Consider the following 26,877-nt stretch of genomic DNA (forward strand, 5'->3'; position numbering starts at 1 on the left):
TGTGTTCTTGGTGACCAGTGACACAAGCAGGATTGAACACACATAGAGCCTCAGATGTGGACACCAAGGGACAAGTCAACTATACTTTCTCACAATCATTGACCTCAACATCAAAGAGAAACACCTGGAGACTTCTTACTACAGTAAGTAGTTCCAGGCCACACCAGATGTCTCCAACAGAGGCTTAATGGTGCACAACTAGAATAAAACCAAAAGAAGACAGTAATACAGAACAACTGATTTGGATAACTCTTCCAAGGCTAGATAGAGAGTGTTCAGAGAAAGCTCCTTCTCCAAATCCCTGGAGGCTTTTTAGTCAAACATTCAGACTCAGCAATTTGGGCTTCAGAGCTATTGAGGGGCTCCTTGGGGATGGAGCTAGAGGCAGTGCCTACTGAATGCAGTTGCCCTCACAAGACCATGGGACAGATCTGCCAGAGAACTGGGTGATGTGGCGACAACTGTCTGGTCCCCTGGAGGATCACACTGCCAAGTCTTACACCTCCAGCATCAGGTGCTACAATGGGATTGTTGTCATGATGGTCACCAAGCATATACCCAAGCACTGTTGTGCATTAAAAAGGATACCTTTTATGTAGCTAAGGTTACCAGCTGACCATCTTGCTTGGGAACTGTAACACTGAGGAGAAATCCTTTCCATCACTATTCATTTCACCACCTTTTGCCAAATAGTTAGGTCACCCACTCAGGAAAGGCCCTGTGATGCACATATGGAGTGAAGTTTGCTGTGGGAACTTGAACTCTGAATTTCCTGACTTCTGTGCAATTAAAATCCCAAACTCAGTGCTGCATTAGCATGGATTTTCCATAGTGAGTTATAAATGCAAAGTTCTACGTTTCATATGTATTTTTCTAACATATGTTACTGCCTATGTTTCTGATTAAATGCTCGTCCAAAATAAAATAACAAGGGATTACTTTTTTTTCCAATAGAATTTTCTTCTATAAAAACTGGAAATAAGCCCTCACCTAAAGTTATCCAGGTTTGCAGGTGCTGAGTTTTTAGGGGTGAGCGGTGTGTGCCAGCAAGACAAAGGGCATTATTCTCCCTGCAGTCACCACCAGAAAGGGTTCTTTCAGTGGAGAAAATTGCAAGCCAGTGCTTCAAAGACATTACATGGTTAGGCACCACTCTAGGAAACTTTCAGGCAGCAGGCAGGCAGGCAATCAACAAATACTTATTTTACATTCACCCTATATTCAGTTCCTTTAAAATTCCCAGAGAAATCAGCATATTGTATCTTCCAGGGCTAAATTAATACCAGGGGTCATCTCATAATGCTAAAGGAGCTCAGTGACAGAACAGATCTATATTTCACCCAGGTAGGGAAATATTGATAGAACAAGAAAAAGCTCTTTAAAGCTGAAACTTGTCAAGAGTCTCCCTTATTCCTTCCCTTTACGGTCCCCTTTCCCAACACACTTGCATGCATACACTACTGTCACCACCACCATTGCCACCGTCTCTTCTCAGAGACTAAACCCAATGCGTGGATCAATGCATCAGAATTTTTTTTTTTAATAACGAACACATTTTTGAAATAGGCAAACCTGCCAAGACACATGAATACAAGGATGTTTATTACAGTGGGGGACAAAATGAAAGCAGGGTGCATATTCATCCATACTCCCCAGAGAAAACCCAGAACCTTTTAGATGTACTATTGACATCTTTGATGGGGTGAGCAGGGGAAGCTACATGGGCTTGTACACATGGGAGCTGGTGCAGGGAAAAATCAGATTCTGATTCTCTTGCATTAAGTTCTCTAATCCAGTTGTATGGATGCAGCTGGAAAACCACATAAACTGTTATGATGGCCTTCAGAAAGTTAAATAAAATCCCCACATCCCTCAGTTATATATATATGTTAGTGCAAGTTACATCTACCTTAAGCTGTTTTGGACGGGAGATGCTTGTTGTTGTTAGTTTTCTTTGTTTTGTTTTTGTTAATCAACCCTAAGCTACTATGCTGTTTCCTGGTAAGTTTCTCTTAGTAGGCAAGTTCTTGTGGGTTCTGATTCTTCAGTGGCTGCATACAACACCCTCTACTAATGTCATGTCATAGTGATGGCAATGACTGCTGTGTATCCTCCTTAGTCCTAAACCAGCTAGAAGATGTTCAGGTTGCAAGAGGAGAGTACCAGAAGCTTGCAGAGGAGACAGAATTCTAGAGACAGATACTAAAAACCTGACCCTGACTTTCCAAGGCAAAATATGTTTTTGGCCTTTATCATTTCACACCACTGTTTTGCTTATGGTGACATTGTAATGGCTATTATTAATCAACAGAGGAAGTCAAGAGTTTCTATCAGCACCCTGTTAAAAGAAAAGAGATTCCTATTTTGCTTTACCTTTTACTATATATTATATATTTTAAGGAACTAGGGATCTATTCCAGGGCCTCACACATGGTAGACAAACATTCTACCAGTGAGCTACACCCCTAGATTTTTGCTTTTTTTTTTTAAAGATATTTTCAAAATTGAGGTAAAATTCACATCATATAAAATTAACCATTTTAAAATGTACACTTCAGTGGCACTTAATGCATTCAACATGTTGTATAACCAATCACTTCTATCTAGTTCCAAAATATTTTCATCACCTCCAAAGGAAACCGTGTGACTGTTAAGCAGTCACCCTCCCTCCCAGCTTCTGGCAACTCCTAATCTGTTTTGTGTCTCTATGGCTTTACCTATTCCAGATATTTCATATAAATGAAATCATACTAAATGTGACCTTTTATGCCTGGCTTCTTTCAATTAGTATAATGCTTTTGAGATTCATGCATGTTGTAGCATATAACAGTAGTACTTTATGTTTCTTTTTATGAATGAATCATGCTCCATTGTGCTTTATTCTGAATTTTTAAAAAACAAAAGTAAAACAAAATATTTTAATACTAAGAAAAAAATGTTTTTAATTTGTTTTCTTATTTTTCCTCAAAAGTTGGTATCAACCCCTTCTCCATCCACCCAATCTCCCATCCACAAGACTGCCACTCTGTCACACTAATATTTCCTTATGGTTTATATAGTTTCCTATCTGATCACATATGGCCATGTCATGGAGAAGGACTTGCAGCTCCAGGTGACAGCCCAGGCTGCTGGAGTGAGGCTTTAAAACCAAGACTTCTCACTCCAAGTCATCTGTCTTCTTTTTCCGAAGTTCTCCGCAACACTGGCTTTTCTTCCCTTCTTTGAGTCATTCATGCAACTCTATTTTCCCTGGACCCCTGACACTTAGCAAGCATTAGCTGGAATAGGGAGCTAAGGATTCTGCCTTCTTCCATAGGTAAAGGTACCAGGATATGCGGTTTATTTAGCAAAGAATTTAAAGCTGTCTCAGAGTTAAGACCAGCTCTCCAAACAGCAGTTTGTTCTGAAATTCACTAAAATGGACAACCTCAGGGAAGCTCACAATTGTGATGAATTAGAAAAGACAGTTGCTGAGTCCAAGAGCCACAGAGAAGTGGTTATCTGAAAGAAAATCATTCTATAAATGTGCATTCCTTAATTTCTTCATTTAACAAGAATAAATTGAAGGCTCACTCTTGCAGAACTGTAATTAATGTATGATTTAGGTATTAATATGAAAAAGGCTAGCAGCGAAATTGCTAAGATTTGTCTCTCGGGTTTGTTGGGCTCTATAACCATCGAAGTGCAATGCATCATCTCACTCTTGGGTGTGATCAAAACCCAGTTCTCACCCTTGCTCACACTAGAACCAGTGACTTTCCACTCTTCTCAGGTACCATTCTTATTTGTGAGATTTCCTTGAGTCATTTTCCAGTAAGCTAGAGTATCCATCTACAATACAACTTTCTATTTGTACTGATTACATCATCTCTAATATCTTCAGCATTAATAGTTTTTAATGCTAAAAAATGAAAAATAATATGAATATTTTTTTCTTTCTAGGTCATGCAGCATCCTTTCCTTCGTAGGTCATATCTCCTCCCATCTGATAAACTAATCTGAAGTTTTATTACCAAGCAAAAATCTAAAGCAAAAGAATAAATTGTGCACCATTGGAGCTGAGTTACTTTATGAGAATTCTGAAAGAAAGTGCATTTCATTCCAAATGTGATTAAAACAAGTATGATTTTGGTTCATTATCTAATGATAATCCTGAAATATACTTGGAGTTTAAGATTCACTGTGTGATCACGGTTGGAGGATAAGGCTCACCTTGAAGCCCAGGTGTATTTCTGGGCGTTAAAACTATTTCTACCATGACCAGCGAAGCTCAAAGTATGTAACTGTCCCATGATCAGCATGGATAGTTTTCTTTCTACATCTACTTCTCTTCAAGTTCAGAAGCGTTTTAAAATCAAAACCAACCATTTATGATTATTAAATTCAGCATATAAATATCAGTTTGGGGGTTGTTGTTATTGCTATTGTTTTACTAACTTGGAGACTTAATTTAAAAAATGATGGATAAGCTAGAAGAAGTCACTAATCATTGGCATTAAAAGACACAACCAGTGAAAGTTTATGGTCTCATACCATTGACGTCCCGGCCATTCAAAAACCTGTGTTGACCACTTCTGTGATCCACCATGTTTGGGGTGTGTGGGAAATGGAAAAAATTCACATTTTACAGTCATGACTTGAGGAGAATACCAATGGTAATGTTTTGCCTTAAAAAGGAAATACAGATTTTTGTCATATTTGTATGTAGACAGCTTCTTGCTTGGGGTCAACCCAGAAACACTACATTTTGATATCCTAGTCCTTTCTGGAACAAAACCCAACAGCCACTCATAATTAAAATCTTTCTAGAAAGAATGCTCCAACCTTCCCCACTCCTCACTCAACTGACTTTCAAATAATGTTTAATAATTTGGCTTGGCTTTCAGAGTCTATAAAGTCCAAGCAATCTGCCTCACTGAAGATGGAGAAGAAAAGTTTTTACAGTCCCACAAATGTTTCTAGTTGGCATGAGCAAGCTGTTAATGAGAGAGAAATTGCCTGGGGTGGGTGTGGGCGGGTGCATACTCCCGCAGGAACGCAGGCATGGTGGTGGCAGTAAAGATAGTGCGTGTACCTGGGCTTCATAAGACCTGCTGGGACACACACCAAGCTACGTGGGAAGTGAAAGAGGGGCTGGGGCCCGGCCATTTTGGTAGTGGCCACACTGGGTTGGGATGATGGGGACAGCTGGCTTCTTACCAAGACTCAGATCCAGGGCAGCAGCCCACCCTCCCGTCAGGAACAGTGAACAACGAGCTGGTAAAATACACAGAGCAAGTGAAAATGACCCCTATTGACTGGAACCAGCTGTGTGTCACGCTCTGAGAGTCTCTCCCAATTCACTCTTTCAAGTAAACGAATGTGGTAAAAAAGGATAGAAAGTCAACGGAATCCTTTTTTAATTTTTTTCCTTTTCTGTGCTGCAGGCCCATCTCAGTCATAGCCCTGGATTTTAGAGCTGAAAAATATGTTTATTTGCTCATTAATTTCCTTCTCTCTCCCTTGCCTTTTCTTGGCATTAGGCAGAAAGTTATTTAAAACAAGACACAGTTCAGCTTCAAAAAGAAAAATCATTCTGCAAAATACAGCTTGGACTCATTTACTGGTCATTTATCATCGCTCAGAGAGTGGGGTACAAATATCTATATTTGGTATATTTTAATGATTTACAGTGCGGTTGCTGTAACTGGCACCGTTATACAGGGAAGCAGCAGGCTCCTTAGGACTTTGAGAAGTGTCCCAGACTGTTTTGAAATGACATGGAGAATATTAAATGTGGCATATGCAGAGCAGCTTGATAATCATTTATCTTCACTGCTTTCCTTCAAATAGGATGGCGACTGATGTTTAGAGGGTAAACTCGACCCAGAGACCTGAAGCTTTTTGAGGGAGGCTGTAAGCCTTCATTTCCAAACCTAGGAGTGTATTTGTTCTCACCAGTGCTTTTCAAAAGCTTTGTTTTTATTTGTCTTCCGTTTGCTTCAGATAGTGGGCGGGTAACAGTGTGCCTAGTATGGTGCCTGGCACGTAGTCAAAACCCAGTAAATATTTGTCGGGTGAATAAATAGTTAAACGGAACGTTATTAGCAATGCTAGTGTTATTGTCTTGGCGTAGAACATGCAAGAACAGACTTGAGGCAATCAAGTAATTTCCCTTAACAGTACAAGCTAATTATTTGAGAGATGAAGATCTGGTGCATAGTATTTATTTGTCAGACTCCATTTGCTCCTAATTAAAGGGGGGAAAGTTGTCTGTAGCATTGAAGAGACAACACGACGACCCACTCCCAAACAGCTTTTCAATATTCCATGCCTCATTTTCAGGGAAAATATATCAAGAGGAAGTTAATGTGCATTCCTCTTATTTATTTATGTTTTCTTTTTCTTTTCTCTGATATCATTTTCTAGAGGGCAGGCTGCATGTGGAGCAGGAGATCTTTTGATACTGCTATTATAGCCCATCTGCCTACAGGCCTCCTGCAGTTGATTCTAACTCAGCTGACCGATAAAATTATGCTTCCATACAAATACCACCGGCAGTGATCCAGGACACAAATACTACTGCCCTCATCATAAGCCTCAGAAGGTTGCATTCATTCATTCACATTTCCACTCATCCATTCATCCCAAAGATATTAATTCCATGTCTAACATGTACCAGGCTCTGTGCTAAAGCTGTGAAATTAACACTGAGCAAAATTTAACCCTATTCCTCTTCTCATGAAACTCATGATCTGGGATGATTGATGGATATTAATGGAATAATCATACTAAAAACCATATAACTACAATACAAACTAACTCAAACTTTTTTGTGTGTGTGCTCAGGATTGAGCCCAGGACCTCATGCATGCTAGGCAAACCCCCTTCCAGTGAGCCACATCCCCAGCCCTACAAACCAGAAATGTTTTTAAAGGAATATGGTTCTACTGGGACCATACATCATCAGGAATTGATTTACATTGATTGATTTACACACAAAGGCCTTGTGTTTAGATGGAATGCCATGCTCCCTCCAACGACTAAAAGTAGGCCAGGGAAGAACAGGGGGATGATGGGGAGACAGGGTCTCACCTTTCAGGGACTGAGAGCTTTGGTCCTCATCCCTAAACAATTCAAAGACATTTCTAACCCCCCAAGGTGTAGAAGTGGAGGAGGGAGAAGGGATGCACAGACCTTAGCCCTCCTTATTGTATCTGTTTTGAAATGGAGGTGGGGGTTGTCAGTTCCTCTCAAATGCACAAGGGAGGTGAAGATGCTGGGCCCTGCATGGTTCTGTGCTGCCAGTGAGCTTCCTGAAAATTCTTCCTATCCATCCTCCCCTCCACCAGACTCCAGGGAGAGAGTGCCTGGGTCTCCAGTTGTCTGCTAACAGACACACCTGACTCCCATGGCTACCGCTGGACCTCACAGCTTGACCCTCATCTTGACACCTTTTCTGGCCCCTTCTCCTTTTTTCTGCCGTTCCTTTTGATGATGGGAGGTGGCATAACACATTTATTCCTGCTTCTGGCAAAGGGTGAATGGCATGCCTTCCCACACCTTCTATGCCATGCAGAGAACAGACTTCTGAGGTGGGTGGAACACCTCCCTCCTCAGTGGCTGAGCTTGGGCATGTGGCCCTGCCTCTCACCTCCACTAGTCTTGCAGGGTCATTCCTTGCGGACTTAGGGATTTAACATTTATGAAACATAGCATAAGGACCAGCACATAGTGAGTGCTCAATTAATGCTTATCATTACTATCAATTATATTCACTGATATAGAAAGATGTAAATGATATATTGATAAAGTGACAGAAAGCAGGTTACAAAGCTGTTATAAAAAGTTTGCATAAACATATCCTTATAAATGCTAAGCAAATTTCTAAAGGTACATGGTAATTACATGTAAGGAGTGAGACTGGGGCTTAGGGGAAGAACACTAGGCAGTAGCTGATTTTCTTTCTTTTACTATGCAGTTACATACTTTTATAAGAATGAAATTATAAAAACATAGTTTAGAAAGTTTATCAATACTATCCAGTAGATCAATTTTAAAAACAAATTATGATTTCAACATAATTTTTTCATACTTTTTTTTTAACCCTTAAGTCGGGAAGTATCATTCAGAAACATTTTTGGGTTTAAAGAAACATGTAAAGCAATTCATTCAATCTTCATTTCTTTGCTATGCCATCGTCAGAGGGTTATTAAATTTTTTTATGATTCTCCTGTTTTAAAATTATCCTACTTGTTCGTCTGCCTCTGCATTTGCATATAGAATTGTCTGGAATGTTGTTCACCCACCAGTCTAAACAATGCATTTGGCTCCTGGGTGGCTGACTTCATTGCACTCTTAAGCATTGTTTAAATTTTTATAATGAGCATTTTTATAAAAACAGTGAAATCATTTCTAAAACTTGAAAGGAGGAGTATAGTTCACTTTCCTTTTTAGAGGTCAACACGGTGCCAGTGTCTACCTTTCCCAGGTGTTCAGGAAGCATAACTTCCTCAGGATCATCTTTACCCAGTGGGGTATCACCTCCCAGTGGCATGTGTACTTTCTCATGAGAGGAGGCAGGTGGATTAGGTGGCTAGTGGATCAGGATGTAGGAAATGTTTTTAACCACTATCTAAATCACTGAGTATGCTATCCTGCCCTCCTTTAAAAAAAAAAAAAATCAAACTAATGGAGGATTTTTTTATGTTTAAAAAGTTTGATTAATTAATTTAGTATTTTCTAATAGTTTGATGGTTGAGAATCATGAATGCTGTAGAGAGCTGGAGTGCAGTGCTTTCATCATCCTTTAAATGCAACTCTTCCTTCTCTCACTGATTACACACCACTATCAGGCAGATAAGAGTCCAAATCTGGAGAGAACTTGAATCCCTAGTAAATACTTGATGAAGTTTGCCAGTCAGACGTTTGTCTCTGGGTAGGATATATTTCCAAAGAGTAACTGCCTCACACAGTACTTTGCATGTTGTGGCCCTCAGGATGAGGATGATAATTACCTACATAAAGGCAAAACAATTTTGAAGAAGCTGGGATATAGTTGGTAACCAACTGATCCTTTGGAGGGGGTTTAGCAAATTATGGTTGGTGGTCCAAATCTTGCCCACCGTCTGCCTTTATATGACTCAGAGCTAAGATTGTTTTTTACATTTTAAATTATTAAGGAGGAAAGATCACAAGTAGAGTAACATTTCATGATGTGAAAATTATTTGAAGTTCAAACTTCCTGTCCCTAAATAAAGTTGTATGATAAAATAAACATCATGCTCATTCATTGACATAATGTCTATGACTGCTTTTGCACAAGGACATCCAAGTTGAGAAGGTGTGACAGACTATAAGGTCCATAATGTTGAAAAGATGTACTATCTGGCTTTTTTTTTTTTTTTTTTTTGCGGTGCTGGGGATCAAACCCAGGGCCTTGTGCTTGCAAGTCAAGTACTCTACCAACTGAGCTATCTCCCCAGCCCTTATCTGGCTCTTAATAGAAAAAGTTGGCTCAGTCCTGCTTTAGATTCAGGTAGAAGTTATTTGTGTCCTGCTTGCTGGTTAATGAGCCATGATTTTGTTCTAGAATTACACCATTGCAGAAGGGCACACGTGCAATAATCCAGGTCATTCTACGTCCCTCACTTCCTTGTCAAAGTTGGAAGAAAGTTACCATGTGAGAAAAGTTAGATTATCAGAAGGGACCGTGAGGAATACTCTGGTAACAAATGAAGAGGACCCACACACTGCCTCCAGAGGTTATGGATTGCTAACGCTAAATTGAAACCCTAAATTAACAATAGTAATCTTCCTCCATTTGAAATTTTGAAACATTTCTTGCATGCATCTGAGAAATCTTTTGAGGGAGACAGACTCTTTTATTCTTCTGATTGTTACAAAATGCAGCAATGTGTCAGATGGGAGGCCTCTGTTCAATGGTGTATCATATCATATTGAACAGTTCCGTTTGGTTTGCACTTGTTTTTAGCCATCAGTAGAGTATGGTAAATGATTACAGAGTAGGAAATACCTTTTAGTGGAATATCTGAATCTTGATAGGTGTCCTGTGCAGTAGCCATAAAAAGTCCATTAACAGCTATGGCCGACATTGCCCCTCCAACCTCCCACAATATGTAAGTATGAAATTAATATCAAATCTGTCCTGCCATCAGTAGCAAATGTTGACAATAGTGCTGTGAAATATTATCAAACTGAAACCATGAGTCAGTTTGCTTCAGAATTCCTGTTGTGTCCATGAGTGACCTCAGTTGTCCCCTCTTGTTTTGTTCTGTTTCAGAGGTTGAAGGCCGCATTGACCCACCACCCTGCCGCCATGTCAAACGGGAATATGAACACCATGGGACACATGATGGAAATGATGGGCTCCCGGCAGGACCAGACGCCGCACCACCACATGCACTCACACCCGCATCAGCACCAGACGCTGCCAGCCCACCACCCCTACCCGCACCAGCACCAACACCCAGCCCACCACGCTCACCCTCAGCCCCACCACCAGCAGAACCACCCACACCACCACTCCCACTCCCACCTTCACGCACACCCAGCACATCACCAGACCTCGCCGCACCCGCCCCTGCACACCGGCAGCCAAACACAGGTAGATCCTCTCCATGACCAGTTTCCCCTTCTCGCTAAAGGTGCCAGCTCCAACGGGCGCCATCTGCAGCAACCTCCTTTGACAGGCCTGGGTGTTCCATAGAACGTTCTGGGTAGCTCCATTCATTTCCTGAGGCAGGAGTTACCCATAGGACACTATCAGATCATAATTTCTATAAATAATATAGTAAATTTCTGGTCCATTTTGTAGGGAGGGAGGACTATCAATTTGAAGTTCTCTGAAATGTATTTTGTGGTGTGTTTCAAAGCAGCTCCTAAGAACAGTAAAATAATGGGAGGATTAGGAGGAATTTAAGCTAGTGATGAAAAATGAGTAGAAAAATAAGTTAATTCTAACCCTGGTTCTGTCTGCTATGTTTATAACCTCCTAGGGACTCAAATTTGTCACCTGTGAAATGGAAGTTGAATACAAAGGGCAATCGTCCTGTGTCAGTAAATGCTAAAAATCTAAAGAGTAACAATTTATGCAGACAAAGAAGCTCCATATGAATGCTAGGGCGTAAGGTACCGTGTAAATGCTGAGGAGAGGTGACTCATCCCACCAAATGTGAAATGCGTTGGAGGAAGCAGAGGGAGAGCCAAGCTCATAGATGATCAGACCAAGAGAAAGGCCAAATCCCAGGGGTGGAGAGTCACCAGGAGTGGCTAGAAAGAAAGCCAGCATTTAAACTAAACTGAAAGAGGGTTGGGGGACCAGGCAGACGTTATGTCACTCAGGCCAAGGAGAGACGGCGAGTCCCTGTACAGGAGGGGGTTTTAGTAAGCAGGGCACGTCCAAGAACATGGCTGGCCCCAGACACTTTGGATCCTCCAGTGGGATGACCTTCGTCAGTCCCCTCCACCCATCCTGCACTGCCAGGTCCCAACCAGCTGGGTCAGAATGGTGTCGGAAGCTTGGGACCGCCAGTAGCACTTATTCACGGTCTCCTCCATCTTCCTTCTCTAAAGACAAGAGCTTTAGAGTGACAGAACAGTTCTTTTTCTAATTTACTCGTTGTGTGACTGTGGACAAAGAACAATTAACCTCCCTAAACCTCAGTTTTTGCAAAGTGGGGTAATCATAAACTAAACTCATGGACTCTTGTGAGTATTTAAATCTCTGTAGAAGTTTTCAAAATGTGTTCGCCATGATAAATTCCAAACCAAAATAATTCAGAAGAAGTTTAGCAATAAAATGATATCTGGACCACCTTTTTAGTCACATTTTTAGTTGAATGTTGCACTGGGACATGTATTAAAAAGAGGGAAAGAAAACTACCAGGTCAAAGATAGACAAATTAAGTCATATACTGATTTTTTAAGGAAAAGGAGAACATCAAGGTTTGGTTGCCTTATTGGGCAAGTTATTTCACCAGCAAGTTTAACAGTTCTTTACATATAAAAGCCATTCATTAACTAAGTGCCAATTAGCCAATTGCCCTCTGTTTCAAGTCATTAAGTGGCCAATTGTATATGCAATTAGTTAATTGCTATTATAATTAGCTGCACCAACAGTTTCTTTTTTATCCCATACTTAAAGAAAAAAAAAAAAAAGAATCCTGGTTTGGTCTTGCTAAAATTTGAGCAAGATAATTTAGACTGTATTCTAAAATACCCATCTTCAGTTTTATCAACTTGGCTGATCACAGAGATCTTGTCATGTTGCCTAATAGTATGATTATCTGAATAGAAGGAATAGAGATTTGTAAAAGTCCTTCCAACTCTGAGACTACAAGATGATTTGGAATAAATTCTGCCTTTTCAAAAATAACAATTTATTATTTTGATCAAAACTGGCAGAGTATCTTTGCCAAGAAAATTTCACTTTACTATAAAATGATAAGTAATAATAATTACCAGGAAGACAATTTCTGATTGTAGAGTTGCATTTGCAATTTTTCCTCTTTCTTATGATTATCATGCAGAAACAAATGTGTGAGTTTGGGTCCAGGTGTCACTTTATGGACACCAAGAATTTCTCTTAACCAACCTTTCACCTCCCTTAAACCCAGAACCTGCACTGCACCTAAAACAACCCCACCTGGCTTACCCCATTCAGGCAAAGCCACAGGATAAGTGTCACCAGTTGCAGGTTGATTGCAAACGGGAGTGGGGACTTGGTATTGAAACAGAGGTCCCTGCAGTAGAGATGGAAAACCAGTTTTGCCTAGCCTTATCTGGGGCTGGCAATAAGAGACCACTAGTTATTCACAAAAGAAAAAGTAAAGGCAAAAACAGTCACACAGCACTTTTCCTCCTACTGCTTGGCTTGTCGGGAGTGAGCTCAGGAGTTAGCATCTGAAATGACAAGCGCTACATCTTTGCCAATAACAAGGATTATGTCATCACCAGCAACTCTGGTGAGTAAGACCTTAGACAATTAATTTATTTTGCTACTCCTCTGTGATCAGGAGGAAAGGAGTCACCAATAAAAAATTTTTAGAAAATGTCTTTGCTTTAGATAAAATTACTGAGATGCAGTTCGACCTCACTCCTGAGCCTGATTCTTTTACAGTTAGTCATAGAAGGTTTGATAGAGTTTAGGATTGAAATCTATCACCATCACTCAGCTGATGTCAACCCGTAGCCATTATTAGTGCAATTACAGTCATTCTGATGGATTTCAATCCAAGGGTTGGAATGTGGTAGAAAAGGTTGTTTGGCTTCATTTAAAAAACTTTTTGGCCTGTTATTTCTGCAGGTTAAATGTCTCTTGTAAAACAACTTTATAGGTATTATGGCCATAAACCTGAGTGGCTGAGAAATGGGAAAGGGGGAAAGGCACCCTTTATTGAGAATGAAGAAGGAGGAAGGAGAAAAGTGCAGTAGGAAAAGCATTCAGTGTCCAGACATGTAAGGACTCAGCTATAGAAATTTCACAAGGTGCTGCATGTCTACCTTATGGAGGAAAATAAAGCTATATGTGTGGGGTCTTCAAAGCCTTAGATGTCACTGAGTCCCATACAGTCCTTACAAAGAGTCTATAAGCATAGTGAAACTTTTTAATAAAGTGTTCTGCCACTCCTAGGATTCCCTTACAGTGCAGGGATGTGGTCATGTGCACCATCCCTCTGTATCCTACGCATGCAGCAGGATCAGGGCAGCATCAGATCAAAGGCCATGCCTCCCAATCACCTGGGAAGCTCTGTCCTCCACCCTACTCAGAGCTCCTCGGACCAGCAGACCCATCTGGAGTCTGCAAGTCCAGCTAGTCCTGGGCATGAAGAACTGTGAAATAGTAAAAATAGGATTCCAGCCATCTTCTGGCTTGATGGGGTTCTTTCAATAGGAGTCACAGCAGTGATGTCTAGGGATTGTCTAGGGATTGTCCCAGAGGTTTGTCTAGGGATGTGGTTGTAACATCCCTTGAATGAAAGGAACTGCAACCTGCCAGAGGTTTCCTGCAGATGACAACCTGGACCTCTATTTTCACCCCATAGCCATCCATTGGCTACTTTAAAGTTTTTTATGAAATTACCTTAAACAGAAACATTTCTAACACCTGAAGGAGAGAAAAAAAAAAAAGTTTTCTCTAGCATGATTTGGCCAAATACCTGTCAGGGAAAAATCCTCCCGACTACATCTTTTTGTGAGTCATTCCTGTATCTGGGCAGAACATCAGACTAAAGCTCAGTGATGCTTTTTCTTTTCTTTCGTGGGTATGATTTCATCGTTTATTTCATTCATAGAAAACAATCTCAATGTGCTTACTAAAGCGACTGGCTTTCTGTGCTCTGCATTGGAACGCTAGCTCAGGTTTCTTCCCTTCTCCTTCTGGGTTACCATCACCTCCTCCCTCTCTGTGCCTACAGGTTTCACCAGCCACGCAACAGATGCAGCCAACCCAGACAATACAGCCGCCCCAACCCACAGGGGGACGCCGGCGAAGGGTGGTGGATGAAGATCCTGATGAAAGGCGGCGGAAATTTCTGGAACGGAACCGGGCCGCTGCCACCCGCTGCAGACAGAAGAGGAAGGTCTGGGTGATGTCACTGGAAAAGAAAGCAGAAGAACTCACCCAGACAAACATGCAGCTTCAGGTGCAGGCCACTGTCTCTTTCCTCAGTCCTCTAAGGCCCTCTGCACAGTTGGCATTTCCTGCCCCGCAGGCTCCTGTTGACCTACACAGTCATACCACACACTTTGCCTGCAGAGGAGCCACAGGCCTACTCATCCAGTTTTATTAATTCTGGGACAAACAAAATAGCCTATTCAGTTTTCAGTCACTCCACCTACAAAGCTCTGGAGAGGGAGGACCCACCCAGCTAAGTCGTAGGCCTGAGAGCTCAGACTTAGATCAGACAGTGGTTCAAACCCTGGCTCAGCATTGCTTGCTGTGTTTAACCTCTCTGACTCAGTTTCCTCATGTATGAAAAGGGAACCATAACTCTGTAGAATATTTAGAAGAAATAAGTGAACTAATGTCTAGGAAGCAGTTGACACAGTACCTGACACAGAATAAGTCTTGAACTGAAAAGTAGCTGATCATATTCACCAGGTTGAGGGAATCACTTTGGTTTATACCCTCTGACCTATATTTTTGTTGAGTGGAAGAAAGGAAGGTTTATGATTGTTATTTTGCTCTGAAAGAAAAGACAAATTTCCATCTTATTTTCAAAACTCAGCAAGATTTGAACCTTGCATGAATTTTACTTTTCTTGAGTGGCTTCACTGGGGACATATTATAATGAGGCAACTTCTGGAGTGTCTGGAGAAACACAGGAAACTCTAGTACCCAGGGCATAGAACACAAATAATGCACTTCAGGGCCTTGTTCTGATATCAAATAGGAGAGCAGTTCTCACCAGAAAAAACAAGGCAGCTAAACTGACATGTGACAAACAGGGATAGCAGTAAGGTTGAGATTATAACCCAGTACCTCCAGGAGCTAAGAGAATGACCAAGGAGCAGAAATGGATGAGGTACCCAAAGTAGGTAGGCCATGCATCTTAGTAGTCATAGGTCACCTTCATCCTCTTCCCCCATCTGGTCCTTGGTGCATCCTTAGGAAGAAGTAGTTAGTGTCCCAAATCCCCAAAGCCTTTGCTTTGCTTTTTTTTTTTTTTTTTTTTTTGGTACCAAAGATTGAACCCAGGGGGGCTTAAACACTGAGCCACATCCCCAGCTCCATTTTTTTCTGTATTTTATTTAGAGACAGGGTCTTGCTGAGTTGCTTAGGGCCTCGCTAAGTTGCTGAGGCTGTCTTTGAACTGGAGATCCTCCTGCCTCAGCCTCCAGAGCCACTGGGATTACAGGCATACACCACTGCAGATTGGCCCAACAGCCTTTGCATTCTTGATTCCATTGAATGGAAATGCCCTTAGAGCAACCAGTGTATAAATCCAAAGTAGATGAGGAAAGTTCGGTTTATACATTGATTAAATTTCATCATTTATGGATTTCGACTTTCCCCTGCTAAATGTATTGTTCTTTCTGAGATGGACATGAGCAAGAAACTGGGAAACATGACAAGATATGGGGAAAAAATACCACATACCAATTGTCCCACACCCCATATTGTATGCCACATAAAGGTCAGGACTATGTCTTTTTACCCCTCCCCCACTGTCTTTCCCCTGTGTCTAGTAGAGTGTTTACACTCGAGAACGTTGTGTTCAATCAGTGGGTGAGTGCCCCTTCTCTGGAATGGCCACAAAATGACTGCCTGACCACTTGGTAAGGATGTGATTTCAGGGAGTCAAACCACAGGGGAATGACTGGACCTAAGCACCTTTAAAGCCACACCTAGAATCTGGCAGGCACAGTAGTCTTTGAGACACTTTGTGGTAGAGCACAGATAATGCTTTGATATTAACACTCACGCTTTCATCTTGATATTTATTGAAAAATGTAATTAGAACCCCAAACCTGAAATTTTACAGGTATCATTGGTAAGGATAAGACTACACATTTTAAAATTATTTGATTTGCACATACATGATAAATCAGTGAACATTCTGGTCTGTGTAGAACTAGAAAATATTGCAGCAGCGGTCCTGCAGTGAGTAAGGGTGGGACCCAGGAATTTGTTCCTATCCTTAAGCCTGCAGAAGCATGGCGGAGACATGCAGGTTGTCTTAATGTTGGCACTATTGACTTTTAGGCCCCATCTTCCTTTGTTGTACTCTGTGTATTGGAGGCCTTTGCCCTCAGTGTCAGGAGCACAGGAGTGTATCCCTCCACCCAATAGTGACAACCAAAATGTCTCTAGACCTTGCCAAATGTCCGGAGTTAGGACTGGGATCATGGTGGTGATGCAAAATCAGCCTTGGTTAAAAACCATTACCTTACCAGGAAGAGCCACTGGCACATATCACATGCCAGCTGTCTTTAAGTCAGTGATAAGTAAAATGAGTCCTTGCCAAGTTACTCCAGGTCCTAGAAGAGAGCCAGGAAAGCAACGATGCTGGTTGAGTTTGAGGTCAGATGAGTTCATGACTTGACATGTACATTTTTATGGCCGATTTCACAAAGTACTCAAGGTAAATTTACCCTTGACTAGACCACTGATTTTTTTTTTTCCACTTCTTTAGAGCAAAATGACTAGAAAAAAAAAAAGAAGAAGGGAGAGAGAGAGAGATTTTAAGAACTCTAGCTCCTGGAAACTAGGGGGAAAAATCTACTGAGTTCATACAACAGAAACCCATATCCTTTGGTTATTAATGCAGTGTGCAAAGAAGGGAAAATCTCTTAAAAGACTAAGTTGTTGATATTTTCCAACCACTGCTCTGCTTCGGAAGGACAGAAGCCACAAACATCCAGTGTTTTCTGTGACATTGCGGGTTCTGCATCATGCCCTGTGATGCTGGAGAGGACACTGCAAATTCTGCTACCTTTGAGTGACCCTTTCCCTCTCACTGGACCTTTGTCAACAGAAAAAAAAAAAAAAAAGGTGTCTCTCTTGAGGCTGGTTCAGTAAGCCAAATTTTAAATAAACAGAAATGGAAGGTGCTAAGCAAACAAACTTCAGCCAAATGGAATACCCAAGGTCTGGATGGCCAGTTGCCACTGTTGAGTTGTTTTCCAGCATAGAACCTTCTAGTTAGGCTGCAGCATTTCAGATTGGAAAAACCAGACCTAAGAAAACAAAATCAAAACCCCAGACTTCATTTCCTAGTCTCAGAACAAATCTCTGGCCGAGAGGTCAGCACAGGTGTAAGGAATCAAGGGAAAATTCAAAACCACCAATGTGACATTTTATATAGGGAGAAACTGAGTTTCAGGGAGATGAGGAGATTTCCCAGATATCATGCAACCAGTAAGGAGTAGAAGGAGGAGTCCAGCAAGACTTCTATTAACCTAACCCACTGCTTTTCCATCTTCCATTCTAGAAAGACCTTAAACTAAAGAAATCTACTTCCTTCTTTCTGATAGAGTGGCAAAGATCACCACTGATGTTATGCTCAGTAGACCATTTGTGTTCAGTAGAGGATATGGAAATCATCTGCACTTCCATGGGTGCATGGAAATAATTGCTTTTCCTTTTTAGTGCAAAGACACATGGTCTAAGTTGCTGCTGAAATTTTAGACACACAAGCCCAGGTCTGGGACTTGGCAAGAGAATAGGCCAGATGGGAACTGTTGCTTGACAAATTGAAAGCCCTTTGTTGCAGAGTGAACCAAACCTGGTCTCAGCTAATCTAAAAACAAAGGGGTCGGTGGGTACATCATAGGGCCCATTTTGATAATTATTTTTTTGGCACAAACTACTGCTCACACCAAAAAACATTCTAGAATTATCACATATCAAAATGACATTCCCCAAGCAAAAAAAATCTGTAACTGTAGCTTTTAGGGACTCCTTGGATTACTTGTTTCAAGAATGTTATGGTAGTATTGAAAAACTTATGGATTTAAAAATAGATCAGTCCAACTGGATCTTTCCTCCCTCAGTCTCTATTTAAACAGCTTACTGCTTTAGAGTAGCAAACGCAAATTAATTTATAAAAATGAAAAAATGAAGATTGATTACAGCAAAAGAATCAATACTTACTATTTATACTGTACTTTTGCAAAGTTTTTCTACTGAGACCTAGCACTATTATTGTAACATACATAGGGGAATTTTAAAACTGGTGATTTTCCTTGATTCATAAAGTAAGGTAATTCAGAGTAAGAAAATGCCTCCAGAAGTCCTGGCTTTTATTTCCTTACTGGACTTGGAAGCCCCATTTAATTTCTTTCATGCACTTTGAAACATTTGCTATCTGGTTGTTCTCTTCCAAAATGAATTCAAGGTGATTCTACTTACATTGCCTTGAAAAGGATTTTCTTAAAATATAGTCTAGAATTTCTGCATTTCCTACATCAATCAGTCTTTCAATATGGAATCTTTAAAATAATTATGAATGTGTAGAGTGCACAACCCATATTCCTTTTCTAGGGCAGTGATTCTTGACCCTTCTTAAGCCAAAGTACCCTTCTGGAACCCGATAAATTTGCCATACTCTCTCACAATGTGGACACGCATATGGACATACAAAAAACTTTACTATAAAATGAAACTATAAATATTGCTTTAGAATCTACCCCAATGAGGCCAGGAAGTACATGAGGTTTGAAGCTGGATTCCTTATGCAATTCAAGACCTGAAAGATTAATAATATATTTGAGAATATTAATGGTAGTCAACAAATGAATAAAAATTGTAATTGGATTCTTCATTAGAGAATCAGGTAATTCTCTTTCTCAGTAGAATGTAATATAAAAACAGTCCTCCAATAAGAAGCTGTCTTTCTGGGAGGAATTTAGAGGACTAGTGCGATTGTCTTGTTTTATACTTTGTTGTTGTTGCAATTTAGGAACTCAGCAGCCATTATTCATTCTCTCAGTGCTGGAGATTGAACCCTGGGACTAACCCTTTATTCCGTGCCCCCCACCCCATCCACCAGCTGAGCCTTCCTTTCCCTGATGGAGCTGCGCCATGAATTTCTGTGCCTGTTAGGCCTTTATTTAAACTTTACAATGTCATAGTTATGTGCGCATATGAACAAGAGGCTGATTCTTCTTCTCTACCAAGGATATGAGTTGTTTGTTTTTCAATCATAACATGGCTACAATGACTAGCACGTTACATTAGAAATATGTCCATACTCACATATATCTTTAAGTGATGGTCCATTTTTACAACACTCTTCTGTGTTCCTGCATTTTTATAGAACTTAGCAACTCTTGGGGCCTTGGTTTCTATACTTAGAACATATTGGTTTGTTAGTAAAGTGTTTTGTTATTCAGAGAAAACATGCCACTAAGGTTATAGATGTTGTATGGGGCTTTGGTGGTAGATCAGGACACCACATATACTGTTCAGAATTGGGATCTAGTGCTGTTTTATAGAAGCAAAAGGTTCATTGTGAAACGGTTTGGTGTGTGCTCCTTGCAACTGTAGAAATCCAGAAAAGGGATTAAGGGTTTTTTTTTCCTTAAAGAAACAATGAACTCTTCATGCCTGGAGAGCAAGTGCTGCATGCAAGGGGTCTAACTGCCCAGGACATGGTAGCAGAAGAAAAGGAGCCTAAACTCGCCTTCTGCAAGATGACCACCAAGCATGATTAGTTTTTCTTCTTGAAGTTCAAGAAAGCAAGAGAGCCCAGTTTGGATTTCATACTTGACTTGTTTATCCTTTTCTAAATCACCATGGAAAAGTGTGAATTCACTAAATTTGGAACTCAATTCTATTTTTAAACTATTGTCCACATTATCTGCAGCAGACAGAACCTCTACTCAGAGAGTAGATGTCCAGATTTCAGAAAAATGTTATTCCTGTGGTCAAAACACAAATAACATGACATTTCATCCTGAAACATACACACACACACACACACACACACACACACACACACAATCTGAGTTACCTTGTCTGTTTCGTGTTTGTGTGTTTATTTTCTTTTGTTTTTAACCAGAGATTTCTTTTATATGATGATCTAAGTTACTTGTTTTGATTGTGTTATTTTACGCAGAAGGAGAACTGGGAAAAACAAGGATTTAGGCATAATTTTAGAGAGGAAAGAGTGTTTAAGGCTAACATAAGTTGTCCTATAAATAAAGGAGTTGACAAGGGTCAGTTTGGGGTGTGACAGGACCCCTTACCAATCCTACTCATTGGGAATTGGGAGGTGCCATTTACCTTAGTGAATGTCCTCAGGTTTAAAAGCAATTTTCCTGTGCAATTAAGTGATTTATTCATCAGTTAGGCTAATTTTTCAAACAGGCATTTTTATTTTGTAGTTCGGAGGAGAAAGGGAAACACTTTTGTAGATGAGATTTTTATTACCTTGTTATTAATGTTACTCAGTGTGCAGTTCCTCATAATGTTGTACTCAGTGTTCTAAATGACTTTGGCAGTGGGAGATGTTCTTTAAAACAGGTCTCAGTTATTTTAAAGTAACTTCTATAATCCCATGCTTACTTCTCTAGGTGAAAAATAAATGTCTGCAAAGCCAAGTTCATATCACAAGTGTAGATACAACTTAATGACAGCAACACTCAATACCCTTTTTGGTGCATGCTTTTTAAAAATTTCCTACATGTGAAATATAATACCTCCCAGCCACAAATGAACCTTGGCCAAAGAGAGGGTATTATTTATCACAATTTTAAAACAGCTTATTTTAAATAGTGTGATGTTTATAGTTTACTTTTATCAAGAGGAAGCACCTTCCAGCCAACCATCTATTCCACATCCATATTTGTAGACAATGGGTGTCCAGCATACTATTCTACAGAGCTATGAACAAGTGACTTACTACGTAAAGTAAAAATTTAAGGCACTTGAGTAAATAAGAAAAAAAAAAAACCCTATAATCGTGATATTGTGGAAGAAAAGAATTTATAGACTGAAATTAGCCAAAATAATTAATAGGCTGATCAAATTAATCCAAGCACAGGCCCAAATGCTATTGCTTCTTGTCTCTCTGGGCTGATATTTTCCTGCCAGTCGATAGCCAACACTGGTACCATGTGCTTCAGTGCCTCCTTCAAAGTGGACCACAGGCTAGGATGTGCTCTGCTCAACCACATCCCACATGGAACTTCTTTGGGGAAAATCTAATGATAAACTAGTCAGTCTACTGCATTGCAGTTTGAGACCACTAATCCTGCCATGTAATTCTTCTGGTACGTGCTTCTCCTTTACTTTGTCCTTTTTATGGAATATAACCCTGAACTTGTAAAGGTTACAATGCCTAAATTTATGGAATATTTAGCACGCACTACACATTGTTACAAGTGTTTTTTACATCTGCTACCTCACTGAACCCTCACAATGACTCATGATTTTGTGTTATTTCTATCTCTGTCTTATAAATGAAGTTGGTGGAGCTCAGCTTTCTAGAGTCAGACAGGAAGTGTTCAGTGGGGTTTCTCACCTACATGCCTGGCTTGAGAGTCCATCACCTAAAGGGTGTGGTCTGGCCTTTCACCAGGGTTCAGCTCTTGAGTTAAAGTCTAACGTAGCCCTTAGTAAATGTAAGGACCAAACTGAAGGCAAACTGCAAATTTTCAGATGAACTCCTAAACAAAATGGTCTTATTGTCACTCAGACATAATAGAAAAGGTTGCCAATTTCATTGTTGAGAGGGCATGGGCCTTTGGGTTGTATTCTCTGGTCTTCTCAACATGACTTTATTCTGTCTCTTTCCAGAATGAAGTGTCCATGCTGAAAAATGAGGTGGCCCAGCTGAAACAGTTATTGTTAACGCATAAAGACTGCCCAATAACAGCTATGCAGAAAGAATCACAAGGATATTTAAGTAAGTTCTAGACTCTTGCTTTTTTTGGTATCCAGTGTTTTGCCACAAATTTTGCATTGCATTTTGTTGAAAGAGCAAGAGGAAAGGGTAGTTGTACTCCCAGGCAGATATACTGGAATTTTTGAATGCCTATTCTGCTAGGAGGATCCCTCTTTCCTGACCCCATCCAACATCATACATACCTCCTCCTGGTAATTTTGGCTGTGCTTTCCCTGGCATTCCACATTGCAAAATCCTATCAAATACCAATTTTGTAGCTGGTAAGAAAATAGCCTGTTGGAAGCCAGTTACCAGTACTTTCTTTCCATGAGAAATCTGTGGACTGGGAAAAAGGCATTCAGTGAACCACCTCCAGTGCCTTGGGACACACTGACTACAAGGGACCCACTGAGCTGAAAAGCTACTGACCCATTTTTAGTTTACCATTAGATAAAGTGAACGAACCCCTTTTTCTCGGTCCCAGTTTCTGCACCCAGCAGTCAGTAGATTAGTTGCTAGTTGAGTAGGGGTTGGTTTAAGGACCAGAGGTTTGTGGCTGAAGATCAATTTATTTTCAAATAATTTTTTAGATTGAGCAACACAGACTCTCCATCCACATGTAAGTATTTATGCATATTTGATATATGGCTGTTTATCTGAGAATCCAAGATGGGGAGTTCACACATCGAGACTCAAATACATGAAATCATTTTGCTGAAACAGAAAGCATGGCTTTGCTTGTAGTTTTAAACCTGGAAGGCATAGCTTTGCGACCACAGTCTAAATTGAAAATTTTGAATTCACCTTCCAGAAGAAAATGTGTGCAACCCTTCCATGTCAAGCCAATGTCTAGTCCTGTTTTTTTCTGAGGAGTTTGCAAGTCTACACAAGAAAGAGCTATATTGGTGTGTGCATGTGTGTTTTTTCCTAGGTCCTGAAAGTAGTCCTCCTGCAAGTCCTGTCCCAGCTTGCTCACAGCAGCAGGTCATCCAGCATAACACCATCACTACTTCCTCGTCCGTCAGTGAGGTGGTGGGAAGCTCCACCCTCAGTCAGCTCACTACTCACCGAACAGACCTGAATCCAATCCTTTAAAATGCACGGGTCAGACCTTGCCTCCAAGAAGAGCTGTAGCATACCATGCATCCTTTCTCCTAAGGGCATTTTTAGAATTAACTCAGAGCTGGAAGACTCCTCAGCCCTTCAAAGACTGGCTTTCATTTTTATAGTTATTATGGAAATGTTGTCTTTTATACTTAGTTATATAAGAAAAAAAGGGAGTTATGCAATTAATATCTGTCAGCTTGGGAAACGCTTTGGTGCTTTTCTCCAATTTTCTGGTACCAGTTACTTGTTTATAAACGGAACCTCTTCTGTATATAGCCATGGTTTCCTTCTTTTCAGTCCAGCCCTTTGTCTGAAACAATGAATCTTGTTAAAACACAGCTTTTAGCCAAAATGAGGCATACCTAGATGTCAAGTGAGATCGATCCAAGGTAACCGGGTAGGAAATCTGATGACGTCATAACTCATGTTGAACTTGCGCTTTGATGTCACCAGGATCCCAGATTAAACACACAGCCTTTCCGACAACTGTTTCTCTCTTACCAGAAAAAATTATAAGATCCATCCATGTCCTAATAAAACCACCAAGCACCCCCCTCCTCTCCTCCCCTTCTGGTCCACTTGCTCAAATGCCCAATTTCCCTCCCTCTCCATTTCCACTTTATCTTGGGCTCCCTGTCTACTCTTCATTTTAATTTTCTTCTATTTTATTTTTTCCCCTTTAGCATTGCATGTGAAGAAGAAAATAATATTTAAAGAAAAGAAAAAGCAAACCTCAAAAATGTGGACCTAGCCATTGCTTCTCTTACCTGTAACCCACAGCTGAAGTTCATTCAATTCTCACTTTTCACAATATAGTAACCAGGAGATGTTTAATGTGCCTGATTTAAGGTTTTTAATAATCAGAGCAAATAAAAGGTGGTTTGGTTATAGGTGAAGCACTGTTGAATGCCAGCTGTGGAGACAGTAGGAAAGGGAACTTTGTAAGCCCCGATTGTGAAAGTCCAAATTATGATGCGGGGCTATAACATCACACCCTTGAATTACAACTGGTTTTATACAGCCTGTCTATAATGTTGAAAATCCATGTACTATATAATAATTCAGAAGGGCTCTATTCACTACACAGATTACATTGTTCAATCATCAGCTCCTAATAGCCTAAGATTTATTATTATTTTTTTTTTCTTAAGCCTACAGAGCCAGCTCTGCTGTTCTGGTGGGTGAAAGCAGACTAACTCCTGGAGAAACGAAGAGAAAGCAAGTCCAGTGTTTCCCTGGGTTGCTTTCAGCTCCCAGAACAGTCACAGCGCTCCATGGCTGCTGAGGGAATCCCATGGATATGTGTGGCACAGGCTGCTCACTCCGCTCTTCTGAATAATTCTGATTTATATGTTCAACCACTTATGTGAACTTGCCCATTATAAAAAAACAGATAGGACCCAAACCACAGTCGTGCCTCCTTGGAACAAGCCATTCTACTGTGCTAATGTTTTAATATTGCATTTCACAAATAATAGGGGCTAGTGTTTCTCTCTAGCAGTCTAGGCAGGTGCTGGTGTTTCATCTCCATTTGAATGCTTGACCTCTGTGTGTGTGTGTGTGTGTGTGTGTGTGTGTGTGTGTGTGTATGGGTTGTAAAACAACAGTATTTTACAAAAAAGTGTCACTTTTATAAGAGTTCAGAAAAGGGAAGGATGTGGCTTTTTCTCTCATCATAGTGTAAGAATCTATTTTGGAGAAAAAAAAAGGGAGAAAATATGAGGGCCATGAAGCATGATTTTTATAACTAGTTTCAGTTTTATCTAATAACTTACTTTTTAAATCAATATTTATCAGCAATCTTTCCATGTATGCAGTGCTTTTGAAAGATGGTTTTGAGTGTTCAGTACAACTTAGGACTTGGCTATATGGTCTAAGAATCAGAACAAATGCAAAAAAAAAAAAGAAAAAAGAAAAAAGAAAAGAAAAAAAAGAAATGCAAATGAAAAGGATTTTCTATTATATTTTAGAGAAACATATCATTTTCAAGTATTTTAAATACTGAATTCACAGTTAGGTTTTTTTTGTTTTTGTTTTTGTTTTTGTTTTTAATTCCAGCAGTAACAATGGTTTAATCTGACTGGCTTCCTAAGAAATGTTTAAGATTTAGTTTTAAAAAGAAGTTAACATTTGTATTGCTGTTTTAAAATCAAAATTAATTTTTTTTAGAATTCCTTCCTAGTACCATCGATATGTCCTCCTTCCCCACCTCCAAAACAAGGAAAAGAATGAACTGGAATGATTGGGGATTTTAGTTTAGTTTTTTTTTTTATTTTTTTTTTTATTGTGTTTTGCTTTAAGTAAACAAAAACTTTTCTTTCTTTTCTGATGCATAGCACTTAATGAAATGGATTTTTAAAAAATCCATTAGTAATATCAAAATGCCCAGGGAGTGACCTGTCACTAAAATTATGATTTAGTTACTTCTCTTGATTGAAATATTTAGTTGTTAAACTGAAAGCCTTTGCAGTTAAGAACTTGCCTGAGTTTTCTTAATTCAGCAACTCGACAGTTTGACTGATGTGCATTATTTATAGCTCAATTATGTCTGTTTTTTATGCTAAGTAGGCAAACCAACCACACACGTTAGCAAACCCGCCTCAACGTATAATTAGAGTAAACTGCCTTCTTGTTATATTCAGGGCCTTTAGGTATGTTCATTCACAGTATGGAAATACAGTAAATGGAAGATGCCAGCTAGTTGCCAGTGCTTGAAATCCAAGCAGAAAGATTCACTGGTCACATCAACACTTGGCATACCAATAGTGAGGATTTTACCTAAAGGTCAGCCTTTCACCAGATCATGGGATCTGCCTGGAAGTCCCTCCCACACTCCTTGCCAATCTAGGAGAACATCTTTTTAAGCCAGTTCTCTCCCAGCCATGTACACATTTGCAAGTCAGTGAAAATGGCCTTCTGAGCGCCATCCTGGGGAGGGAAGGTTCTTATAGCTCTGCCTCTCATTTGTGTGTGGCTTTCTTCATCTGCTGGATCTGCCTTGGAAGCCATTGCCAGCTTACTGAAACATCTACAGTGCCTCCCCTGCTAATGTGCTGGGGCTAACAACTTAGAGAGTACACCTGAGAGCATTTCTACTTGATGAATCCTCACCTAAAGGGAGGCTTCTGTGTCTTAATTGTTTGTCCTTGACACATTTCTCCATCTAAGATGCTGGGACAGGGATAGTAAAAGTCCCAGCCATGGATGAATGTACTCATTTCAAAGCCAGGTGTTAAGTCTGAAGTTTTCCCTTTGCACTCAAACCCTCCCCTCGTGGTGCGTGCAGGTCACCTCACTGTCTCAACACACCCTGAGGGAGACAAGAGGCTTGCGTGCTGTCAAGGCATGTGTTATAATAAATAGGGTGACAGAGCAAATGCCCTTTGGAGCCCATCTAGTCAATGAAATAAAATGCAGTGCATGTTCCCAGAGAAAC

At 40.3% G+C, this 26,877-nt stretch overlaps 1 protein-coding gene across 3 annotated transcripts in view; it reads left to right on the forward strand.

Moving 5' to 3' along the window:
* Positions 1–25,321, forward strand: part of Creb5 (cAMP responsive element binding protein 5) — a 387,517-nt gene extending 362,196 nt beyond the window's left edge. For all 3 annotated transcript variants that reach the window (XM_047562022.1, XM_047562021.1, XM_047562023.1), the window contains 4 exons: positions 10,283–10,606; positions 14,418–14,645; positions 22,247–22,355; positions 23,266–25,321. In XM_047562022.1, coding sequence (XP_047417978.1) covers positions 10,283–10,606; positions 14,418–14,645; positions 22,247–22,355; positions 23,266–23,429 — 825 coding nt within the window. In that variant the 3' untranslated portion in view covers positions 23,430–25,321. The remainder of the gene's footprint in view (positions 1–10,282; positions 10,607–14,417; positions 14,646–22,246; positions 22,356–23,265) is intronic.
* Positions 25,322–26,877: the final 1,556 nt, after the last annotated feature.

The sequence above is a fragment of the Sciurus carolinensis genome, chromosome 8 (assembly GCF_902686445.1).
Source record: "Sciurus carolinensis chromosome 8, mSciCar1.2, whole genome shotgun sequence".
NCBI classification, from domain to species: Eukaryota; Metazoa; Chordata; class Mammalia; order Rodentia; family Sciuridae; genus Sciurus; species Sciurus carolinensis.